General features: G+C 39.6%; 1 protein-coding gene across 3 annotated transcripts in view; it reads left to right on the forward strand.

The window, feature by feature from the left end:
• Positions 1–21417, forward strand: part of FAM193A (family with sequence similarity 193 member A) — an 87507-nt gene extending 66090 nt beyond the window's left edge. For all 3 annotated transcript variants that reach the window (XM_076335818.1, XM_076335819.1, XM_076335817.1), the window contains 9 exons: positions 428–679; positions 3107–3305; positions 4616–4888; positions 5228–5510; positions 7781–7967; positions 9924–10154; positions 14757–15600; positions 17707–17788; positions 20547–21417. In XM_076335818.1, the coding sequence (XP_076191933.1) occupies positions 428–679; positions 3107–3305; positions 4616–4888; positions 5228–5510; positions 7781–7967; positions 9924–10154; positions 14757–15600; positions 17707–17788; positions 20547–20640 (2445 nt within the window). In that variant the 3' untranslated portion in view covers positions 20641–21417. The remainder of the gene's footprint in view (positions 1–427; positions 680–3106; positions 3306–4615; positions 4889–5227; positions 5511–7780; positions 7968–9923; positions 10155–14756; positions 15601–17706; positions 17789–20546) is intronic.
• The last annotated feature ends 446 nt before the right edge of the window (positions 21418–21863 follow it).

Below are 21863 nucleotides of genomic sequence, written 5' to 3' on the forward strand. Positions count from 1 at the left end.
CTTGGAAAATTGTGGAAAATAATAATCCAATTTGATTTTTTTTTATAGTAGGGTAATTAATTGCCTAGTAATGATCAAATGCTGTCAAGGTTCCTATATATATCTGTTCTTGATTATTTGTATCAGTATCTTGCTTTTTGTCACTGATAGTGGACATTAAATATTTGTACAGTATGAAATGCTGTCAATTATTAGGGCATTCTTTTCTTAACTAAGATAAAGATCCTCCACTAGTGCTTTTACTTCACTACAAGGTTTTTCTGTTGGTATTAGATGAAAGAATTCTGTGGATGCTCTGAAAATATTAGTTGATGTATGCAAAATGAAGTAATATTAATGATTACTAGAAAAAAGGATGGGGGAAAAAGCTGATTTTATTGTCTGTCGAGTAGATTGAATTTTTTTTTTTTTTTACATTTTCTTACAGGCTGACCAAGGTTCAAATGCTTGTGAATGTCACGTTTGCAAACAAGAAGCCTCAGGTCTAACAGCCTCTGCACTTGCAACTGGACGCTTGCCTGCTGGCCACCAGTTTATGAATCCTGAAAAACCTGCACATCCTGCACTTCATCTTTATCCTCACATCCATGGACATATACCATTGCATACAATTCCTCATCTGCCTCGTCCACTTATCCATCCCACCTTGTATACAGCCTCTCCCTTTACACACAATAAGGTAAGCCTGACGAAGGAGATGAATGCATCCTGGTCCCAGGAAAAATACTGTACACCTGTATAAACCAGCATGACTGAGTATCAGTGAAACCATGAAAGTTGCTTTAAATTGTGGTCTGTTTATAGTAGTCCTTTTGGAGGGAATAGTGAGGGGTAGGGAATAGGACAGATTCAGAACTGGTGGAAGGTTCATACAGCAGGGCTAAGGGCAGCTTTTGTTAGGAAGACTGATAATTTCCTTACTGTGATTAGAAAGAACGTGGAGTCAAATGAGTCTTCAGTGGTGGAAACAGTAACAGGGCTTTAGTCAGTGTGATAGGACTAATTAAATCTTCATTTCCCATATACTGAAGGTCAAAATTTAATTCAAAATTTAATATTCCATTTTGGCGATAATATCCTGAGGTTTCTAGTTCACAATATTAGTGATAAATTTTTTTTGAGACAACTGAGGCATAAGAGTCTATTTTTAAGTGGTTTTGTGCTTTGAGAGAACTTGCTTTTTTGCAGGTTCTGCAAAATTCTTTTGACCTAAAACTTGTAAGTAATAAACAAGAGAAAGATGTGGAACAAGGATTGGGACCAGGTGACTGCTTTTCAGAAGTATGAGTCAAAAGCAAGAATTACTATTAATGTGGTGGTGTTTCACATAGTATTTAAATCAGTTGAATTGTGGGTGCTGCTGAAAGGGGCAAAGCCTTTGTCATTAGGTACATATTCCTGTCATCTCCCTTTCATCTGGTCCCGTGATCCTGTGGTTGCAAAGAGAGTAGATTAGTTCACTAAGATGACTATTACTTAGTCTTATTGTCCTTCTTAACATCCACTTTGTTTTTTCCTGTCTTATCAATGTCCCTTCCTTATCTTTGTTGCAGCGCACCAGTTCCTTAACTGCAGTGTGCCAGCATGCCATTTCTCAACAGCCCACTGCCATTCTTCTGAAACCCCTAGTTGTTGTACCCCCACCTTCTGCCATCCTTCCAGAGCTCTTTTTACATCCCTTATAGCAGTCTACTCAAGCTCCCATCCCTGATCTCTGCTGTCTTTCCTTTCAGAAGACCTTTGTGTAGTGGAACATCCGCAGCACACTGTCAAGGCTACACCAGAAGCCCCATGCAGAGTAGCAGGCTGCTAGCACCAAGTGGCCTTGTAATGCAGGCCAGATCTATTAGCTCTGGCACAGCACCTGAACCAGCTGGGCTCCATGTATTTATGTTATGCTGGAGCTGGAAAGACATATGTGGAAGCTGAAGCTTTAGGGGAGCTTTCACCTTTGAAGAGCCAGCTGAATTCAGCAGAGCTGGTAGTGAATGAGCTAATAAGCCCTGCTGGATCAGGCTTGGTTCATCATGGATAGGCTGTTCTGCCCTGTGAAGTGTTTCTTTGTACCCATGTATGAGAGTTTTCTTTTATGCAGGATATTCCAGCCCCTCCCACTTCACCATTAGTCAGATAGTGAAAATCCTTCTGTACAGAAAAAGGAGACTGGGTATATAGGTAGTTTGCTTGGCTATGAGCGTTTAGACTTTCATGTATGAAATGTCATTGGACTCAGCTGATATTTTTAATATCTATATCTACTTCTGTGTAGCTTTTCATTGCATCAAATGTAGTACAAAAATAGAACAAGCTCACTTTTCCTTGGCTTTTTTAAAGGTGACAGTAATTGAGCATAATGCTTGCATTGCACAAGGTCTCTGGGAGAAAGTTACATTTTGGAATGTGAATAAACAATTTCAGCTAGAAGAAATGGGGTGAGGCAGAACAACTTGCCTCTACAAAACAAGAAAAAGTGTGTGTTCCTTTTTTCCCCCAGTTGCTTCTTAGAATAAAAGGGTGTATTCCTTGCCTGTTAAGTTTTAAGTCAGGAACCTGTTAATACTTGGAGATGAAAAAAGCAGAAGAATATAATCAACTTTCAAATGATGTTTTCAAATAATAAGTGTTTTATTTCTTTTTCTACTGTGCTTATTTTAAATCCTGAAGTGTTTGTAATCCCTTTATCACAATTGTCTTATGTGGTAATGATTATCATGTCACAGAGGATTGTTTTTGGCAGCTTGGGCTTTGAAAGGTAATAAATCCGAACAAGTTCTATGTTCATACAGGTACTGTTTTTAATTAAAAATGAGGGCCTACCAATATATATTAACCCAAGTATTTCTGGAGAACGCTTTTTTGTATTCATCAGTTAGCTGAATCTAAAAGCAATGTCTGTGATTATAAAATGTATACATACAATCTGTGTAACATATTATCTGCATAAAAAAATCAACAAACCAGTCTTTTTATCATTCTGGGAAATATTGTTTATTATGCTTTTTATAATGCCTTTCACAATTGAAACACTATGATTTGAATATTGCTGTTGGAGTGACTGTGTAAGCAAACAGAATATTAATGAGGAAAATACTGTTTATTTTTGTAGGCATTACCGCCAGCTCCAGTTCAGAATCATACAAACAAGCATCAAGTATTCAATGCATCTCTCCAAGATCATATTTATCCAAGCTGTTTTGGGAGCACTCCAGATTGGAATAGCTCTAAATTTATAAGTCTTTGGGGATCAGAGATGATGAATGACAAGAACTGGAATCCTGCTACATTTTTGCCTGATACAATTCCTGGTGAGGGTTTATTACTACTTCACACTGACTAGTTAAAAGCCTTATGTTTTGAAATGGAGTGTGGCACTTTTTTCCAGGAATGGCAGGTTTCATCATCATGGTTTTACAAGACGGGATTCTGGCAGATATTTGCTGCCATTTCTACTCCAGTGGGGCTGAAAATTGAAAAATAAATTCTTATGTATTGGGGAGAGGATGCTAAAGGCAAAAGAATAGCACACTATTTTTCACCTACGGTCATTGTCTAGAGGTATTTTTGTCTTCAGAAGTTTAGAGTTGCAGAGAAATGGAAATTGAGGGGAAACTTAAATAACTTTTTGGTCTTCTGCCACAAAGGCCTGCTCTTTTTCTACAAGGTTGTAAGAGCACTGGTAACGTGGTACTACATCCTGCTTCTTATAATGCGCAGACATAACTGCATTGTCATTCAAAAAGATAGAGGCGTAAATCAAGCAAAAGATTAATTGAAGTCAGGAAGCCTCTGGAAATACTAATGGTTAAAGTGAAAGAGAACAGAAGAGAAATAACATATATATCTATATATCTTTCCATTCACTTCATAGTAAATATTAAAATGCCTTTTTTATTTTATTTTATTTATTTATTTTATTTGACTTGTATGAAGAAGGAAGAAGGTTTTGTGTGTTGGCTTTTTTCAGACTGATCTGCTGCTAACTTCTGTCAAGCTACTACAGTGATATTTAAAAGGAAAGGCATTAAAAACCTCCAGAAAACTTCCCTAGTAGCATAGCTCATCCATTTACAACTGTAGTTATGGGTAGCTGTTCCAACAGATGGTTAGTGGCAAGCTTGTGTGGAAGGTCTATCACAAAGGTGTTGCTGTAGTTAGCTGGAATTACCAATAAGTAAAGATAAGGTTTGTGATGGTATATTGATAGAAGGATATGTTGTTCCTGCTTATGATTGTTGCATGGCAAACCTGGACTTCAGATGTTGAAGCTTCTATACTTAGCATGTAAAATGGTGTCCAATTTTAATTTTTAAATTAATAAGTGGATAAAGGTATCTGTAGCATCTTTGTCACTTCTTAACACACATTTAGTAGTGTTCTTAAAATTGTAACTTCAAGGTTTGTGACTTCTGCTCTGAGACTTCTCAGCACTTTTTGTTACAGCTATAGTATTTGGTGGTGAGGGAGAGGAGGATCACTTCACTAATCCTACCAAGCCAACGCTAACAATATATCCTTGCTTGTCTGTGTCTAAATTATTGAATGGTTAATTCTAAATGCCATAAAGACAATTCTGTAATTCTGTGATTCTTAATTGCTATGTGTGTTTCAATTGAAGGGAGTGATATATTAGCACCAGCACTCTCGGAAATAAGACCTGAAGCACTTCCTACTACATCTAGCAATGAAGCAACAGCAGTTACTGACAGCAAAGAGAAAAAAAATGCTGCAAAGAAGAAATGTCTGTACAATTTCCAGGATGCCTTTATGGAAGCTAATAAAGTTGTCATGGCAACCTCTTCTGCCACTTCTTCTGTCTCCTGCACAGCTACTACAGTGCAGTCAAGCAGCAACCAATTCAAAGTATCATCCAAGAGACCTTCATCGATAGGTAAGGATTTGTAATTCACATACAGCTTACTAACTGACTCAAGTACATTTAGCTAACTGTAAAGATTTATATGTGTTTATTTTAGTAATATTACGCATCTTTATGATTTTCATTAGTTGCTGGTTTTACTACTCTTGAGTTGTAGTCTCTGTACTCCTGGATTAAAGAACTTTGTAAAAGACCTTGATGTTAGAGTTTGGGACTGAATAGAAACGTGTTGAAATACTACCCCATTTTTACAGAAACTGAGAACATCCAGCACTTTGCATGATTGTTTGGGTAATTAATGGAGACTTACTAATTATTTTTAATTGTGGTTTCTTTTTCCCCCCAATTTAGGTGAAGTGTTCCACAATATTAATAAAGAGGACCATAGACATTCTGCACCAGTTGCACCACGAAATAGTCCTACCAGTTTAGCATCCCTTCCTTCACTGTCTCCTGCTGCACTGTCTCCAGCCTCTACACCACATCTTCCAAATCTTGCTGCTCCTTCTTTCCCCAAAACTGCTGCAACAGCCCCTGGATTTGTGGATCCTCATTCAGGTCTTTGTCCTACTACAGTTGCACCTCCTACTTCAACCACAGACAGCTCTGTAAGTGCCCCACCAAGTGTCTGCAGGTAAGTTTGTTGTTGTTATTGCTGTTCTTTTTTATAGTAGAAGGGGAATTAAAATACAGATACCTTTTCTCCTTTGCCAATGTTTGTAGCATGAAAGAAGAGCTGTCTGTGTGTTCAGCAAATGAGACTAAGTTCTGATACTTAGTATGTAACTTGGTGTGAGACTTTACAGATATGATTTCCATTGCAGGATCTAGTTACTGAGTTTAGAGGCTTAAAAATGAATGTTTGCTCAGTTTTAGAAATGTGGCCTGGGGTAAATAAGTCAAGCTGTATTCTTTCTTACTCTGTCATTGTCAGTAGTGATTGCTGCTGCTGACACGCAAACCTGTTGTATAATGTATCTGTTTTCTGTCATTTTGGCATTACATGGCAAGCAGGAATGAAAAGCTGTGAAAACTTAAATCTGTCTACAGACTCCTTAGCTCAAACTATAAAAAGGTCATACATGGTCTTGAGACCTGCCACATAGTAACACATTTTCCTGACTGCACTTAGGATTTCTTAGGTGTCAGTCCCACCATTTATACAGTGGTTGTAGTGTGGAAGGATGTTCTGATTTCCAAAGGTTTTCAAAGGTCTTGGAGGTTGGGAGGAGTTTGGAGCTGTCTTCTGGTAGTGCTATGTATTGTGGCAGACTGACAATGGTGCCAACTCTTTGATATGTCTGAAGAGTGCAGGCATAACAGAAAAGCAGCTAATCATTGCTCTAAGTACTATGTGACCTGTAGGGCTGTGGTCATGGCTGCTATGAATGCAGTCTCCTGGCTACTGCAGTAGTTTTCAGAAGATAATGTGAGATTTAGGCAGAGTTAGATAACTGCATACCTGAAGTACTTCTAAAAATGCCCTTATTTCTGTTATCAACTGGTTTTATTGATGATACCACAAAATAAGTAACTGTTCTTTCATGCTCGAGAAATTATTGCAATTTTGTAACTTTCTTACCTAGTACAGGGAGAGAATTGAATATAGGCTATTTAATGCAATAGAAATCCAACTTTTATCATCATCTCCAGGTGCTAACATGATAAAGTAATTTTAGTTCATAAGGAATGAACTGGGAGAGAACCCAGAAATAATTATTGCAGTCTGTATGAATCAGGGATGTGCTATAATGGGAAAAACTGCCTTATGCTCTAGTCTTGATCCAGTGACTGAGTGACAGAACTAATGAAGCCTTGATTTCTATGGAATTGTATCTGTTACACCTAGCATGTGCTATCCCACTGTGCCGCTGCGTGCTGTAATGCTGACTCTCAACAGGCAAGAAACAGTGATGCCAAGGCTGCTCAAACTGACTTGTCAGAATGTTTGCACTGACTGGCAGTATCTCCTGTTATGTGCAACAGTTTTGCATGCCTTTTCCCTAACTAGAATACTGAAGTTGAACAGTTTTTCATTCTGTCCTGGTCACTAATTCTTGAAAAACTTACGGAGGGGAGGGCAGGGGAAGTGAGGTTAGAAAGAAGATTCACATATGTTTTGCAGTTAAGACAGATTATGGCCTGTTTTCACCTTTCTAATATAAGAACAAAGAAATACTAATGCTAGATGAGTGGATATTTTTTAAATACTTTTTACATTTGAAGCAAAATCACATCAGTTTTAGAAGAACTAGACAGTAGATATGTTGGGCACACAGTTATGCAGAACTCTGGAGGGAATAAACTGCTATGCTTATTGAAGAGACATGCTAGTATTTCCCCTTGAAAATAAAGGTGCAAACAGGGTAATGGGAACGTTTTGTTTTTAGCTGACCTTGAATTTTTTCTTTAAGTCAAGAGTTTGAAAATTCATCTAAAACCAGGGGGGGTGTTTAGAAATAAGTTGAGTACTTTGCAACTGCACAGCTCTCTTCAGACCACAAGTGATGAGAGGGGCAGCAGTTTCAAAACCATACCATTTTAAGAAGCTAAAATCATTAAAATAATTAAAAAAGCTAAAATCACTACTTCTGAAACTATTTTACCTGTTTAAAGCCAGGAAGAACAGTTCCAAAACTCATTCTCTAGGCTGCTCGTTCAGTGAGTCACTAAATGGGTTTCTCATAAATCATTTTCCTTTGTATCATCTTATCTTGCTGCTTGGTTTTGAGCATGTCTATTTGAAAGCTACTGGATGAAGGCTTTAGGATTTAATGCATCAGTGGTGGCTGATATCCCAGTTTCAGAGTCATTGTTTCTGTTAGATGTACATATAACTGTATAGGTTTGTTTGTTGTTTTTGAAATACCTCGAGTTTTTATAAGCTTTTTCTTAATTTAACAGTGATCCTGATTGTGAGGGCCATCGCTGTGAGAACAGTAACACATATGATCATCAACAGTATGACGGAGAGGAGAGCCAAGATGAAGACAGCTGTTCAGAGCATAGCTCCAGTACCTCAACATCCACAAATCAGAAGGAAGGAAAATACTGTGACTGCTGTTACTGTGAGTTCTTCGGCCATGGAGGAGTAAGTTGTTGGATTTCAAATCTTTTTATTTGCTTTTTTGTCACTTACTCATCATCAATTGCATGTGATTTATCAGTCGGCAACTAAGGGGGTGGCATTGGAGCTTGCTCAAGAGAAGTACTAAAAGGAGCATGGTTAGAAAGTAATTTTCCTCTTTGAAATGAAGAATTGCAACAAACCTTTCCAGTTGAAAGCAATTCAAGACCAATAAAAATGACTAACAGATTTAGGAAGCAACTGACTTGGATAAAAGATACCATGTTTGACTGAAACTGCCAACAGGGGCATTGAGCCATTTAAATAACTTTACAAGATTCATGCACTCATCTGTAGTAGTGTAATTATAAATACAGTGTAGTATACAGTATTTACATTTAATTATTTATATTTACTGTAAATATACATTTATATTTACAGTAGTGTAAATATAAATGGTGATTTTGAGTAAAAGTACACTTAATATAGGCTATTTTTTAAAATGTTCGTGGCAATTTGAGCCATTCTCCCATCTGTAAAAATAGCAATCCTCAAACTATTCACTTCAACTTGATTTAAAAAAAAAAAAAAGAAAAAAAAAATTTCTAACCTAGAACTTAAGCAGTGTAAGTTTAAATTGCACTTTTATCAAAGGAAAACCCAAGCTGCATTTTCCCTGTTTTTAATATTACAAACAATTTTCTTTACTGGTGCATTTTGATAGGCCCTGACTTCTATTTGTATTTAAAGGGTATTTTGAAGAAATTATGAAGTTCTAAACCATGCAGGTTATATAAAATCTTTTCCTTTATGTTCTTTATTTTAATACTTCGTTTGAAGCATCCTTAAGTTAACTTCATACCAGTAGCATGTCTAGTGAATTCTTATAATCATCTCTCTTCATTTGCACAAATGAAATGTTAAAAGCTGTTAAGTTGCCACATTAAATTTTTTCTTAACTTAAAATTTTATTTTCCTGCTGGCCTCATTTGTAAATCTGTGTGTAATCTGTTTTAATAATCAGTTAACTGGTAGAATTTGAGTCTCTGGCATTTTTTTTCCTATTTGAAGTAAAAGCTCAGTTTATTGGCCATGTATTTGATCAGATGCAGTTTCATCTTAGGGCTTGAAGTGAATTAAAAGCCCCTGCCCTGTGGCTGAAAGGGGCAGGGGGGAGATCCTGTTTCTCGTTGCATGTTCCCACCATATCCATGATTGATCTGTCTTTGATAGTCACCTGATTGCACAGTAAGTTATTCATTTTGCTGAAGTGGCAGAACGCTACAGGATTTTTAAGCTAATAGGCTTTGTTTTGCTTGTTTAATGAGTTGAACTGGTGTAGCTCCAAACAGATGGGCACCAGATCTGGTGCAGGAGGGGAGAGGGTAAGGCAGCAGGAGAGGAGGAGGAGTGAGGAGCTGAGAGGCAGGAGCAGTGGATGGGAATACAGATATGAAACATGACGCAAGGATTCAACTTGCAGCAGTGTTAACAAGTTAATGATGCGGCTCTGCTGGAGGTATGCTGGCACGCTTCAGTGCCAGGTAATCAAGCCTTCACAGTTACAGCCCAGAGGCCCATGTAGCCCAAACTCTGAAACAGACTTCACAGAAAATAGAAACAGCAGCAAATGTCTGCTCCTTTCAAATTTTCAAATGTGGTATACCGATCACAAGAGAATGTGGAAATCTCCTTTCTTGCTTTTAAAAGCATTTCTTTGTCTTCTCACTTGTGCATTCCCCCACAAGATCAGTCATTCTTTCAGTTGGAAAATACAGTTCACAAGCTGGCACCAAGTCTGACAGGTCTGTTTGCCTGTTAAATACACCTTTAGGTACATATACAAACAATGAGGAGTTTGATATTCAGGTTTGGACCTTCCAAGTTATTTGAAGGTCTCTAAAATTTTGAAATCTCACAAGTATTAGGTCAGTGAAATATTTACATTTAGTCACTCAGTTCTTGTCTCATGTCCTTCAGCCTCCAGCTGCACCAACCAGTAGAAATTACGCAGAGATGCGAGAAAAGCTTCGTTTACGTCTAACAAAAAGGAAAGAGGAACAGCCGAAGAAACCAGATCAGATCTCTGAAAGGGAAAGTGTTGTTGACCACCGAAAGGTGGAAGACTTGCTACAATTTATAAACAGCTCTGAAACCAAACCAGTAAGCAGTTCTCGGGCAGCCAAGCGAGCCAGACATAAGCAAAGAAAGGTAAGACATAAAAGTATGTTTATCCTAGACCTCATGTCTTTGAGAATCTGTGCACTCTCTGTAAGTATACCACTGTATACTGACTTTATAATAATGGTATAATTGTTTTCTGTGTAGTTTTTGATACACTGCCTGTTTGTATATACACAGCTAGCTTACCTGTTCTGATGCTGCCTGAGGAGTTATGTAGTAGGCTGGGAAGATTCCTCACAATGTCATTGTCATGTGTTTTGTTGAAAGTCAGCTTTATATTGGAATTTCCCACACTTTAGAAAGCTATTTCTAAATGTCAGAAATATTAAGAATTTGATTGTTTTGCAGAATTGACATTTAAAAGTGGGGGAAGTTAGAAAACTGGTGTTTCTTTATTGGGATAATGGTTATGATAATGTATCTCTGTAGGAAGCCAGGAAACACTAGGTCAGTACTTTTATGAGAGTGGAAAAGTCAAGATTTCATATTTTTAGAACTACTGCACTGGGCACCTTGCTGTCCTGACTGAAAGAGATTAAACGCTGTGCCACATGATGACACAAAGGGCTAGCCCAAGCCAGAGTGAAGTGGCGAGCTGCAAAGAGGGGACAGGGAAGAAAAAATACAGGTTGCTTTCAAATGGAAATTGGCAAACACACTTCTAAAAAAACTCTGAAGTGTAACAGTGAAATTATTTTTTGAAAACAGTATTTGCTGGATTAGTAGAGGAAATATGTATTTGGTTTTAAGTTGAACAAGCAAGAAATTGGCTTTTCTTACTGCAGTTCCAGTATCATCCTTAGGTATAAAGTTCAAAGTGCAATGAGATTGATTGTTGAATGTTTTTGAATTCTGGTAAGTACGTTGTGTGACCACACTGTAAATATTTCTTGTTCGTGGATTTGCTTGCTGGCCCTAATTCTGCATTCTTTAAATGCTTCCATGGGTTTGGAAGACTGATGTTCACAAGTTATATTCTTTATGTTCATGTTATAGAGTCATAGAATCATTAAGGTTGGAAAAGACCTCTAAGGTCATCGAGTCCAACCGTCGACCCAACACCACCATGTCCACTAAACCATGTCCCTAAGTGCCACATCTACACGTCTTTTAAATACCTCCAGGGATGGGGACTCAACCACTTCCCTGGGCAGCCTGTTCCAATGTTTCACCACTCTCTCAGTAAAGAAATTTTTCCTCAGGTCCAATCTAAACCTCCCCTGGCGCAACTTGAGGCCATTTCCTCCCATCCTATCGCTTGTTACTTGGGAGAAGAGACCGACACCCACCTCGCTACAACCTCCTTTCAGGTAGTTGTAGAGAGCGATGAGGTCTCCCCTCAGCCTCCTTTTCTCCAGGCTAAACAACCCCAGTTCCCTCAGCCGCTCCTCATAAGACTTGTCCTCCAGACCCCTCACCAGCCTCGTTGCCCTTCTCTGGACACGCTCTAAAACCTCAACGTCGTTCTTGTAGTGAGGGGCCCAAAACTGAACACAGTATTCGAGGTGCGGCCTCACCAGTGCTGAGTACAGGGGCATGATCACTTCCCTACTCCTGCTGGCCACACTATTTCTGATACAGGCCAGGATGCCATTGGCCTTCTTGGCCCCCTGGGCATGCTGCCGGCTCATGTTCAGCCGGCTGTCAACCAGCACCCCCAGGTCCTTTTCCGCCGGGCAGCTTTCCAGCCACTCTTCCCCAAGCCTGTAGCGCTGCATGGGGTTGTTGTGACCCAAGTGCAGGACCTGGCACTTGGCCTTGTTGAACCTCATACAGTTGGCCTCGGCCCATCGATCCCGCCTGTCCAGGTCCTTCTGCAGAGCCTTCCTACCCTCGAGCAGATCAACGCTCCCGCCCAACTTGGTGTCGTCTGCAAACTGACTGAGGGTGCACTCGATCCCCTCATCCAGATCATCGATAAAGATATTGAGCAAGACCGGCCCCAGTACTGAGCCCTGGGGAACACCGCTCGTGACCGGCCGCCAACTGGATTGAACTCCATTCACCACAACTCTCTGGGCCCGGCTGTCCAGCCAGTTTTTGACCCAGCGCAGAGTCCACCCGTCTAAGCCATGAGCCGCCAGCTTCTCGAGGAGAATGCTGTGGGAAACGGTGTCAAAGGCCTTACTGAAGTCCAGGTAGACCACATCCACAGCCTTTCCCTCATCCACTAGGCGGGTCACCTGGTCATAGAAGGAGATCAGGTTGGTCAAGCAGGACCTGCCTCTCATGAATCCGTGCTGGCTGGGCCTGATCCCCTGGTTGTCCCACACGTGCCTTGTGAGCGCCCTCAAGATGAACCGCTCCATAATCTTCCCCGGCACCAAGGTCAGGCTGACAGGCCTGTAGTTCCTCGGATCCTCCTTCCAGCCCTTCTTGTAGATGGGCGTCACATTGGCAAGCCTCCAGTTGTCCGGGACCTCCCCTGTTAACCAGGGCTGCTGATAAATGATGGAGAGTGGCTTGGCTCCTCCACCAGTTCTCTCAGTACCCTTGGGTGGATCCCATCTGGCCCCATAGACTTGTGAGCATCCAGGTGGTGTAGCAGGTCGTTGACTGCTTCCTTTTGGATTATGGGGGGTTCATCCTGCTCACCGTCCCTGTCTTCCAGCTTGGGGGAGCCAAGTACCCTGAGGATAACTGGTCTGACTGTTAAAGACTGAGGCAAAGAAGGCATTGAGTACCTCAGCCTTTTCCTCATCCTCGATGACAATGTTCCCCCCTGCATCCAATAAAGGATGGAGATTCTCCTTGGCTCTCTTCTTGTCATTAATATATTTGTAAAAACATTTTTTGTTGTCTCTAACGACAGCGGCCAGATTGCGTTCTAGCTGGGCTTTTGCCTTTCTCATTTCTTCTCTGCACGACCTAACGAGATCCCTGTAGTCTTCTTGAGTTGCCTGCCCCTTCTTCCACAAGTGGTAAACTCTCCTTTTTTTCCTGAGTCCCAGCAAAAGCTCCCCGTTCAGCCAGGCCGGTCGTCTTCCCCGCCCGTTCTTCTTACGGCGTACAGGGACAGCCTGCTCCTGCACCTTTAAGACTTCCTTCTTGAAGATGATCTAGCCTTCCTGGACCCCTTTGCCCTTCAGGACTGTCTCCCAAGGGACTCTCTCAACCAGTGTCCTGAACAAGCCAAAGTCCGCCCTCCGGAAGTCCATGGTTGCAGTTTTGCTGGCCCCCCTCCTTACTTCACCAAAAATGGAGAATTCTAGTATTTCATGGTCGCTAAGCCCAGTACGGCCTCCGACCACCACATCTCCCACCAGTCCTCCTCTGTTTGTAAACAGCAGGTCGAGCGAGGCATCTCCCCTGGTAGGCTCCCTTACCAGCTGTGTCAGGAAGTTGTCTTCCACACACTCCAGGAACCTCCTAGACTGCTTCCTCTCTGCCGTGTTGTATTTCCAGCAGACGTCCGGGAAGTTGAAGTCCCCCACGAGAACAAGGGCTAGCGATTGAGAGGCTTCTGCCAGCCGCTTATAGAACGCTTCATTTGCCCCTTCATCCTGGTTGGGTGGTCCATAACAGACTCCCAGCAGGAGATCTGCCTCGTTGGCCTTCCCCCTCATCCTTACCCATAAACACTCGACCTTATCATCATCACAATCGTTGAGCTCTATACAGTCGAAGCACTCCCTAACATACAGGGCCACCCCACCGCCTCTCCTTCCTTGCCTGTCCCTTCTGAAGAGTTTATAGCCATCCATTGTAGCACTAATGGATGCTACTATGTTGCAGCACTATTCAGCAACTTGAAGGCTTAGCGAGTTATTTATAAATAAAATTCACTTTGCAAAATTCACTTTGCTCTTGCAATGCAGTTTGAGTGTAAGAAGTGGAAGATTCTCATAGGGTTTTTTGTGTGACTTCTATAACTGTGAAAAAGTAATCCCATACAGGTACTTCTAAATGTGCAAGAAAATAAATGGACATGATTGTTCTCAGTGTATGACTTTCTTGCATTTTGCTAGTGATGCAAGATCAATGCTGCACAGCAATGTTTTAGGCATTTGCAGTAATGGCTGGAAAAAAATCCCTTGTGTATTTGTTTCATGTGGTTAATGAACTTATGGCTGACAACAGAAAACTTTACCATCCTTATTATTTTTGACAACTTTTAATGTAGCTTTAACGTGCTTAGTGTTTTGCTGTAAAATGTTTTTAATGATTGCTCTTCCTAATGTTCATGAACACTGAAACAGAGCAACTCTGCTACCATAGCAAGAGAATGGGTAAACAATGCAACATGATGCAAACCTGAGTTACCTTGGTAATACACGCAATTGTTGAGAATGAAGCTGAATGTTTTGTTTTCAGCAGGTTTTTGTGGTTGTAGAAAACTTTGATATGGAGTTAGACTTAGCAGTAACAAAGAGAAGATCAACAGTTGGTATTAACAATGGTCAAATACATTACAGAAACACAGAAAATCGAAATATAGAAAGAATTTTAATGTACTTTAAAGGGCAGCTTTTGTATAAATAGGTATCTGCTGGCTGCGCAGGCTTCTGGATGTTCATATGTTAACATCCTAGGATTTATAATGTTCATAGAGAAAAGTAGTAATAATCCCTAAAACTCTTAATTTCCAAAATATTTGTCATTTTCAAGAAACCTATCGTTATTTTGTAGCTTGAAGAAAAAGCTCGACTTGAAGCAGAAGCCAGGGAGAGGGAGCATCACCAGTTGCTTGAGGAACAGAGGCGGCGAGAGGAAGAAGAAGAAGAGAGGCTGAAACAAGAATTACAACGGCTTCAAGAACTTCAGCAGTTGCGGGCTGTAAAGAAAAAGAAGAAAGAACGAACGAGTAAAGACTGTCAGAAGGTGGACATGCTTACTCGAAACTGCCAGGCAGTGAAGGAGTCTGTCCCAAATGCACCCGAAGACATTCAGAATGGTACACTTGAGCAATCAGAAAAGATAGAAACCTCCTCCAGTTCACTGTCAAGGCACGTGAATCATACAGAACAGAGGCCAGTTTTGGAGACAGGCTGTGAACTATCCAATCCTGTAAACACTAGAGACTCAAAGCTGCTTTATCAGAAAGAGGGGAGTGTAAAACAGCATGAGCCCCTCTCTTTTCTGCTTGATATTATGCATCAACATAAAGAAGGAAACAGCAAACAGAAACTAAAGCAGATAAACAAACCATGTGCTGAACAAGTGAAAAAGCCTGTTGAATCCCCCAAAGCAGCTGAGATTCAGACTAAAACCAGAAACCAAATAGAATCCAAAGCAAAAGCAGCAGAGCTCCCAACACTTGCAGAACCTAAAAAAGAGGAGAAGAAATTAAACAGTAACAACAAAAAACAGTTGAACCATGTAAAGGAAGAGAAAGCACCTGTAACAAGTGAATCCCCTTCACCAAGTGAACAGCAACAAAATAATAAGCTAATACTTGCAGATTCTCCTCAACCAAAAGGCAAGAACAAGAAAAACAAGAAGAAAAAAGGGGACAAAGTCAACAATTCCATCGGTAAGTATATAAGAAAGTTGAAGAGCTTGGGTTGTTTTTTATTGTTACCGTTTAAGTCCAGAAGTTTGAAATCTTTATCTTCAGTCATTCCTGCCAGTGCAAATTAGAGAAACAGAAAAACTGGTGTCAGGAAAACTCAATTAATTGTTGTTATAACAATTAGGCGATGCATATAGTTTTAGTAAAGAGGTGTAGGATACTTAAAGAATGAATAAGCTAGCATTTGCTGCTGGTTTTGTATGGGGGTTTTGTCAGTTAAGAAAGCCAGTCTCTTCTGTAAAGCCAGTCTCTTCTGTAAAGCCTATCTTGCTTAAAATAAATATTTAAAATAATTCAATAGTATGCTGAAATCCATTTTGAACTTCTTTAAAAGCAAGGTTGTTTCTCATGCAGCATTAAGAGTATAGTCTAAAGTTGGCCTTACTCTTTGACCAAGGAAAATAAGGGGTTTCTGCAACCAAAGAATGATCATTCATGCATAAATATGCATTTTCTCAGTGGAAATAATTCCTTTCATATATTAATTACATCAACAGGTGAAGTAAATACAAAAACTAATTTACTATTTTTTATTTGCCAGAGTGAAAACTTACAGTGGGATGTTAGTTAGTTGATAATATTGAGTGTTTTCTCCACATGAATATTAGTTTGTGCTAGTAAACAGATTTTTTTTTTTATTTATCTGATAGAAATAATAAAACATAGAAGATTGAGCTGACTCAAACAAGTTGCACTTGCATAATTTTCTTCCCAACATATTTTTTTGTTTTCCTGAAAACATCTAACAGCTAATACTAGAGCTGAGAAGCACATGCAGTGCTGGCTGGTTGGCTTTGTCAGCACGCTAATCTAACTGCCGTTCTTGGGCACCAGCTTATTACTGCACATGCTTGGTCCCTACTGGGACTGCCAGTTGGGATGGCGGTTTTGTGGTACGGACATCTGTCTGCTCGGAGCACCTGGTCATTCCCCTGGGATCACCCAGTAGCTGAGTGGTAACGGTGCACAAATTAAATGTCCGTTCAGCAGAATAACTTAATATTGCAGTTTTCACTGCCGTTCTGTCTGGTAAGCACATCAAGATATGAGACCTTAATCCTTTGGCAGTCTCTGCCAGTGTTTCAGGATACTCATGTTTATTAAGCTTTGTTACAAATATGTGAACCAAATTCCTGGTTGTTGCAAGTGCTCGGTGTAGAGCCCAACTTTGTTTTTGTGGTTTCATGGTTGGGTTGAGTCAGCCCACCAGTCTTTCTTTTTAACTCTTCTTGTGTTCAATGTTTCCATTCCGTGTCAATCGAGCAGCGATACAGCATTGAACCCTTTTCTCTGATACCTTAGTTCTTGTGCATACTGTGTTGTGGTGTGTTTGGGTTTTGGGTTTGTTTTTTTTTTTAATTTACCAGAAAGAATGTACTCCAGTCGCTGGAGTAAGACCAAACTCTAGAATTAGGAGCAGAAAGAGAAGACTGGAGACATTTGAAGGAGAAACTATTGAAGGGGGGGATGGTGGTGGAGGGTGTTTACTGTAGGAGCATTTAGGTAGCTTCCTGCATCTTTTCCTCCTCCCTGCCCCTCACCATTGTTTTTTGCTGCTTAAGTATAGTTACAATTTCTGAAAACTAATGTTTAAGTGTGAAAAAACACAGGGACATGTTCCTGAATTTATAAAGAGATAATTGTGCTGCTCTCTGAAGAGTTGGGACTGGATTGCTACTTCGAGTAGTTCTGACTTTAGAACTACAAGAAAGATACTGTAATATACAATTTTCCTTTAGCTGTAACTTCTAAAAGGCATTTCTTAAAGGTAGATGGAGTACAGCAGCTCTACAAACCCCGAATTCTTGAAATATTTTTATTTATAAATACCATTTTTAAAATGTTTCTAAAGCTGCCTTTTTAGTAGTAAGGCCAACAAATTCCAGGCAGTCAAATGCTAGTCATTAGCTATGTGATTCATTGAGCCCTTTGGTTAAATTATACATTCTCAACAAAGTTCAGGCAGTTCTCCAAAAACATCTTTAATGCAGCTTCTTCAAGCTTCTTCCTCTCTTCTTCCCCCCTCCCCACAGAATCTAACATAGTATCATCCTTTTTCCTTTGTAGATGATGTGTTTCTACCCAAAGACATTGATCTAGACAGTGTGGAAATGGATGAAACAGAGCGAGAAGTGGAGTATTTTAAAAGGTAAAGTGCTGTAATCCCTACACATAAAGCTGTTGTGCTTCTTCCCATATGCCGTGTTTTTTTTAAAAAAAAAAAAACCACACCCAAAAACCCCCCACAACTTAATTATTAACTCCTAGCAGAAAAGCCTGTGTTGTAACAGGATTTGCTATGTTACAAGACAGTACAGCTGACATTTTGAATTGAAATTAAACAGTAATTGAACCTGACATTCCAGGTCAGGTTGGACGGGGCTCTGAGCAACCTGATCTAGTTGAAGATGTCCCTGCCCACGGCAGGGGGGTTGGACTAGGTGACCTTTAGAGGTCCCTTCCAACCCAAACTATTCTATGATTCTATGAAATACAGAAATGAGTGCTGGAATCATGTGTGTCCCCCAGGTTCTCATCAAGGCTCTCAGAATATCCTCAGTTACCACTTTTTTTCTGTAAGCAAAGTTTGAATGAGTATTTCTTTTATTATCCACACAGACTAAATACTGATTAGTGTTTAAATAAATAAATAAATGCTATGTTAGGTGTTAAGTGTTGAACAAATAAAACTTTACGTTTTAAATTTCAGAACAGATACTTCAAAAAGATTTGTTCATGATGTTTTCCTCATTTATAGGAGCTATTAGGTTGGAATTTTATACTGTACATGAAGTAAAGATGGTACAGCTGTGGGATATTAGCTTATGCCAATCATAGAGGGGTGCATTTTGGTTGCTTTTGGGATTATGCATCACATTAGTTACCTTTTAAATTTCTCAAATATGAGCAGACAGTTCATGTTTAAATAATGTAGCATATGTTATTCCATAATACTGATATCTACTCAAATTTGTGTTCTTTAATGGTGACTAGGTGTGCTAGTTTCCCATGAATACATCTAGTAAGACTTTCACGATGATAGCCAAATCCAAAATGTTACGAATAAATCAGTTTCCTGCAATTGAATAATTGAGGAATCAACAGTAGTATTTCACCAAACTAAAGCCATTTGTTTAAAGGGTAGGTTTTTTTAAGAAGAGGCTTTCAGTATGGATTTCAAGTTCTTTTCTAAATTTGCATAGCTTTGATAGTCTATGTGCCTGGGGTGTAATGTATGTCTGGGTCTTACAAAGGACAGAGTACAACTGCTTCTCTGTGCTGCTTGTTATTACTATACAAAATGCATATGTCTGTGATTATTTATGGAGTTACAATGTACTAGAAGATGAAATTTTCAAAAGTACATACTCTCTATTTTTAAGAATTGTTTTTGAATGGTACCAATCAAAGGATTTCTTTTAAATCGAAATGTAGGTTTTATAGGTGAAATGTGGCATATATTAGATAGTGCTAGTGTTGGTATAGCATAAGCCTTTGTTATGGGTTTCATGGAATATCCTTAGCTTCGTCCAAGTTTGCAGTATCTGTAACAAGAAAACAGAAAAGTTCCCTTCACCAATTCTCTATTCTCAATAGGACAAATGAAATAGTGTCTTACATTTGTGGAAGTGCAGCTGAAGTTTGGAGAGAAACTTGTCGAACGTGATTCCAAATGAAGAGTTAAAACTTTTAACTACTGTTTTATAATCAATTCAGTAATTGGTGTGATCTTCTCCTTTACTGTCATCTGCTAGGAAGCGTGTGTAACAGTCCAGTTTTTTTGTGTATACCTGTTTAGAAAAGGTGTCTGAAATGCCCTGATAGGTGCTGTTCTAGGGGACAAAAACAGCTACTTAATGCCGTGAAGACACCTTTTAATGCCTGTTTTCTATAATTGATATTTCCAACATAATACTTAGAAGGCTAGCAATGTTGCTTGTTTTAATAACCCTCCATGGCAATGAGCTGCACAGGCCTCCTGAATTCATACTTTTTACTGATAGTTTGTTAATTCATCATCTTTTCTTCTTGCTTTGTAGTGGCGTAATAGATGGATACATTAATTACACCCTGACTTCAGGATTAATTTTGCAAGCTACTTCTAACTTTAGCATGGAAGTTCTTTTAGCATAGAAAGAACAAAATAAGTTTAGTTCTTCTAACCTTCTACTGTACCTTTCTATTTCGCTCCTTCTGCCTGCTCCCCTTTTTTGGCTTTCAGTTGTTACAGAAGCTGTATATAACCTTCCAGGGAGGGGTATGCACTACCTTGATGCTGTTGTGCAGCCTTTAGCCTTAACAAGCTACACCTTGCCTCGGTAAAGGACTTCAGCATGAATTAACTGTCACTGAAATACCTGCACATGCCAACCTATTTCAAAAGTTCTTCCCTAAATTGCGTTCAGTGAAAGCGAATAAGTGGATTTCTGTTCTCAAGGTGCTTTTTCCAGGCACGTGGGCTGCTTATCTGCTGTATTATAAACAAACCTCCTTTCCCTAGGTCTTTGTCTCAAACATAACTTTGCTGTATTCAGAAGAGAAGCAGCAGTGTCCCATGCCATCGGTGCTTCTGCGTTACACATTTCCTACCGTTCATTCTTACTGTTATGAGGTTTTTTAGTAAATACAGCAATGTCAGCTCTGTTTCTAGTTAACATTCAGCTAGCTTCTGTGCTGCTAAATATGCCGTGTTCTTTACTACTTCATTCACTTACTCTTGATAGTGCAGTGGTGTTTAAAGTAACTGGTTTATGACTTATTTGAGTGATGCACAAATGATTTTTTTTAGGTATGACTTTTTTAAGAGGTTTTGTCTTTCTGAATGGGTGCTGCTCTTCAAAAGAGGGTAACACCTGTGGTTTGATTTTAAGTATATTGGTTTCACTTTATCGCTTTTTTCTTTTCAGATTCTGCTTGGATTCTGCCAGACAGACAAGGCAGAGACTTTCCATCAACTGGTCCAATTTTAGCTTGAAAAAAACCACCTTTGCTGCACACTGAAATGACACAATATGGGGAGGGAACCCTGCAGGAATCAATGAACGACAACTCCACTTATCTGTCCTGCTGTGCTGAGAGCTTACCTGGTCTTGAGCCAGTGCTGCCTTGCCTTGTCCCCAGTGCTGTGTGGATCTGCACTGAACCCTTTGGCCTGATAATTCTTGCGGACTGAAAAATTGCCACTTTCTACCTGAATTTGTTAGCTTGTGTGCTTGTAGTCTGTGAGTGAGACTTACTTGATTGTAGCTGTATGCCGTTGGAGTTGGAACAATAGCTCTTTTCCATCTCCTTCTGAATGCCTTGGCCTCAAAGACTTTAAATTGCTTAGGCTTGGGTGGAGGCCAAAATACTAGTTTGCATCATCTGCAGTGGCTCCTGTCACTTCTGCATCTAGCTATGTTTTGTCATTCTGACTCCTGACAAAGGAATGGACCTAGTCAGTTGTGCTTTCATCTGCTCCAGAATTCTCCTGACATGACTTCATGAAAAAGAGGCTCTTATGGGACAAGTATTTCCTCAGTTCTTTCACAATCTACTGTTTAAGAGTGTACAAGTTACGCTATTTGTGTTTTGATTTTTTTTTCCCTGACTTGTAGCCAGCTTGTGTAAGAATACTTGCAGAATGAGAAAATTTAAAAAAGAACAGTACTCACACTATCAAATCTGTTATAGAGTGTATAATTGTATTAACACTGAAGCCTAACTGGCTACTTTTTTAACATATTGTTAAGTAATATTAAAATCATGTCTTTCTTTTTGAAAGATGGAATACATTAGTATGGCAGAAGACTTGTGTCTTGCTTTTTTCTGCTTGGGTTGGGGAAGGGAAGAAACAAACATACCCCAAAAAAATGGTCTTCTAAACTAAATTTCATCTTGTGTCAGAATTGGTCAGTGAATGCTACTTAACTTTAGCATATTCCTCTGTGAACACTTGCTTGCCAGCTCACCTGATGGGAAAAACTGCTATCTGCTAGAGCAAGAAAGACTCCTGCTGAATGCTAGAATTAAGTTTGTGAATTACTGTAATGCGTCTATTTCAATAGATAATTTGTGAGACACAAGGTAATACAAAAATTTCCAATTTAATGTCAGTGCAGAAATTAAGTAGGTAGTCTCAATGCTACTATCGTGTAAATAGTTAACAATATAGTAATGTTTTACAGGTTGCATAGTATTGCCCAGCATGGAAGAAAACTGGTAATCTAGGATTTTGATCTGTG

The sequence above is a fragment of the Aptenodytes patagonicus genome, chromosome 4 (genome assembly GCF_965638725.1).
Source record: "Aptenodytes patagonicus chromosome 4, bAptPat1.pri.cur, whole genome shotgun sequence".
In the NCBI taxonomy this organism is placed as follows: domain Eukaryota; kingdom Metazoa; phylum Chordata; class Aves; order Sphenisciformes; family Spheniscidae; genus Aptenodytes; species Aptenodytes patagonicus.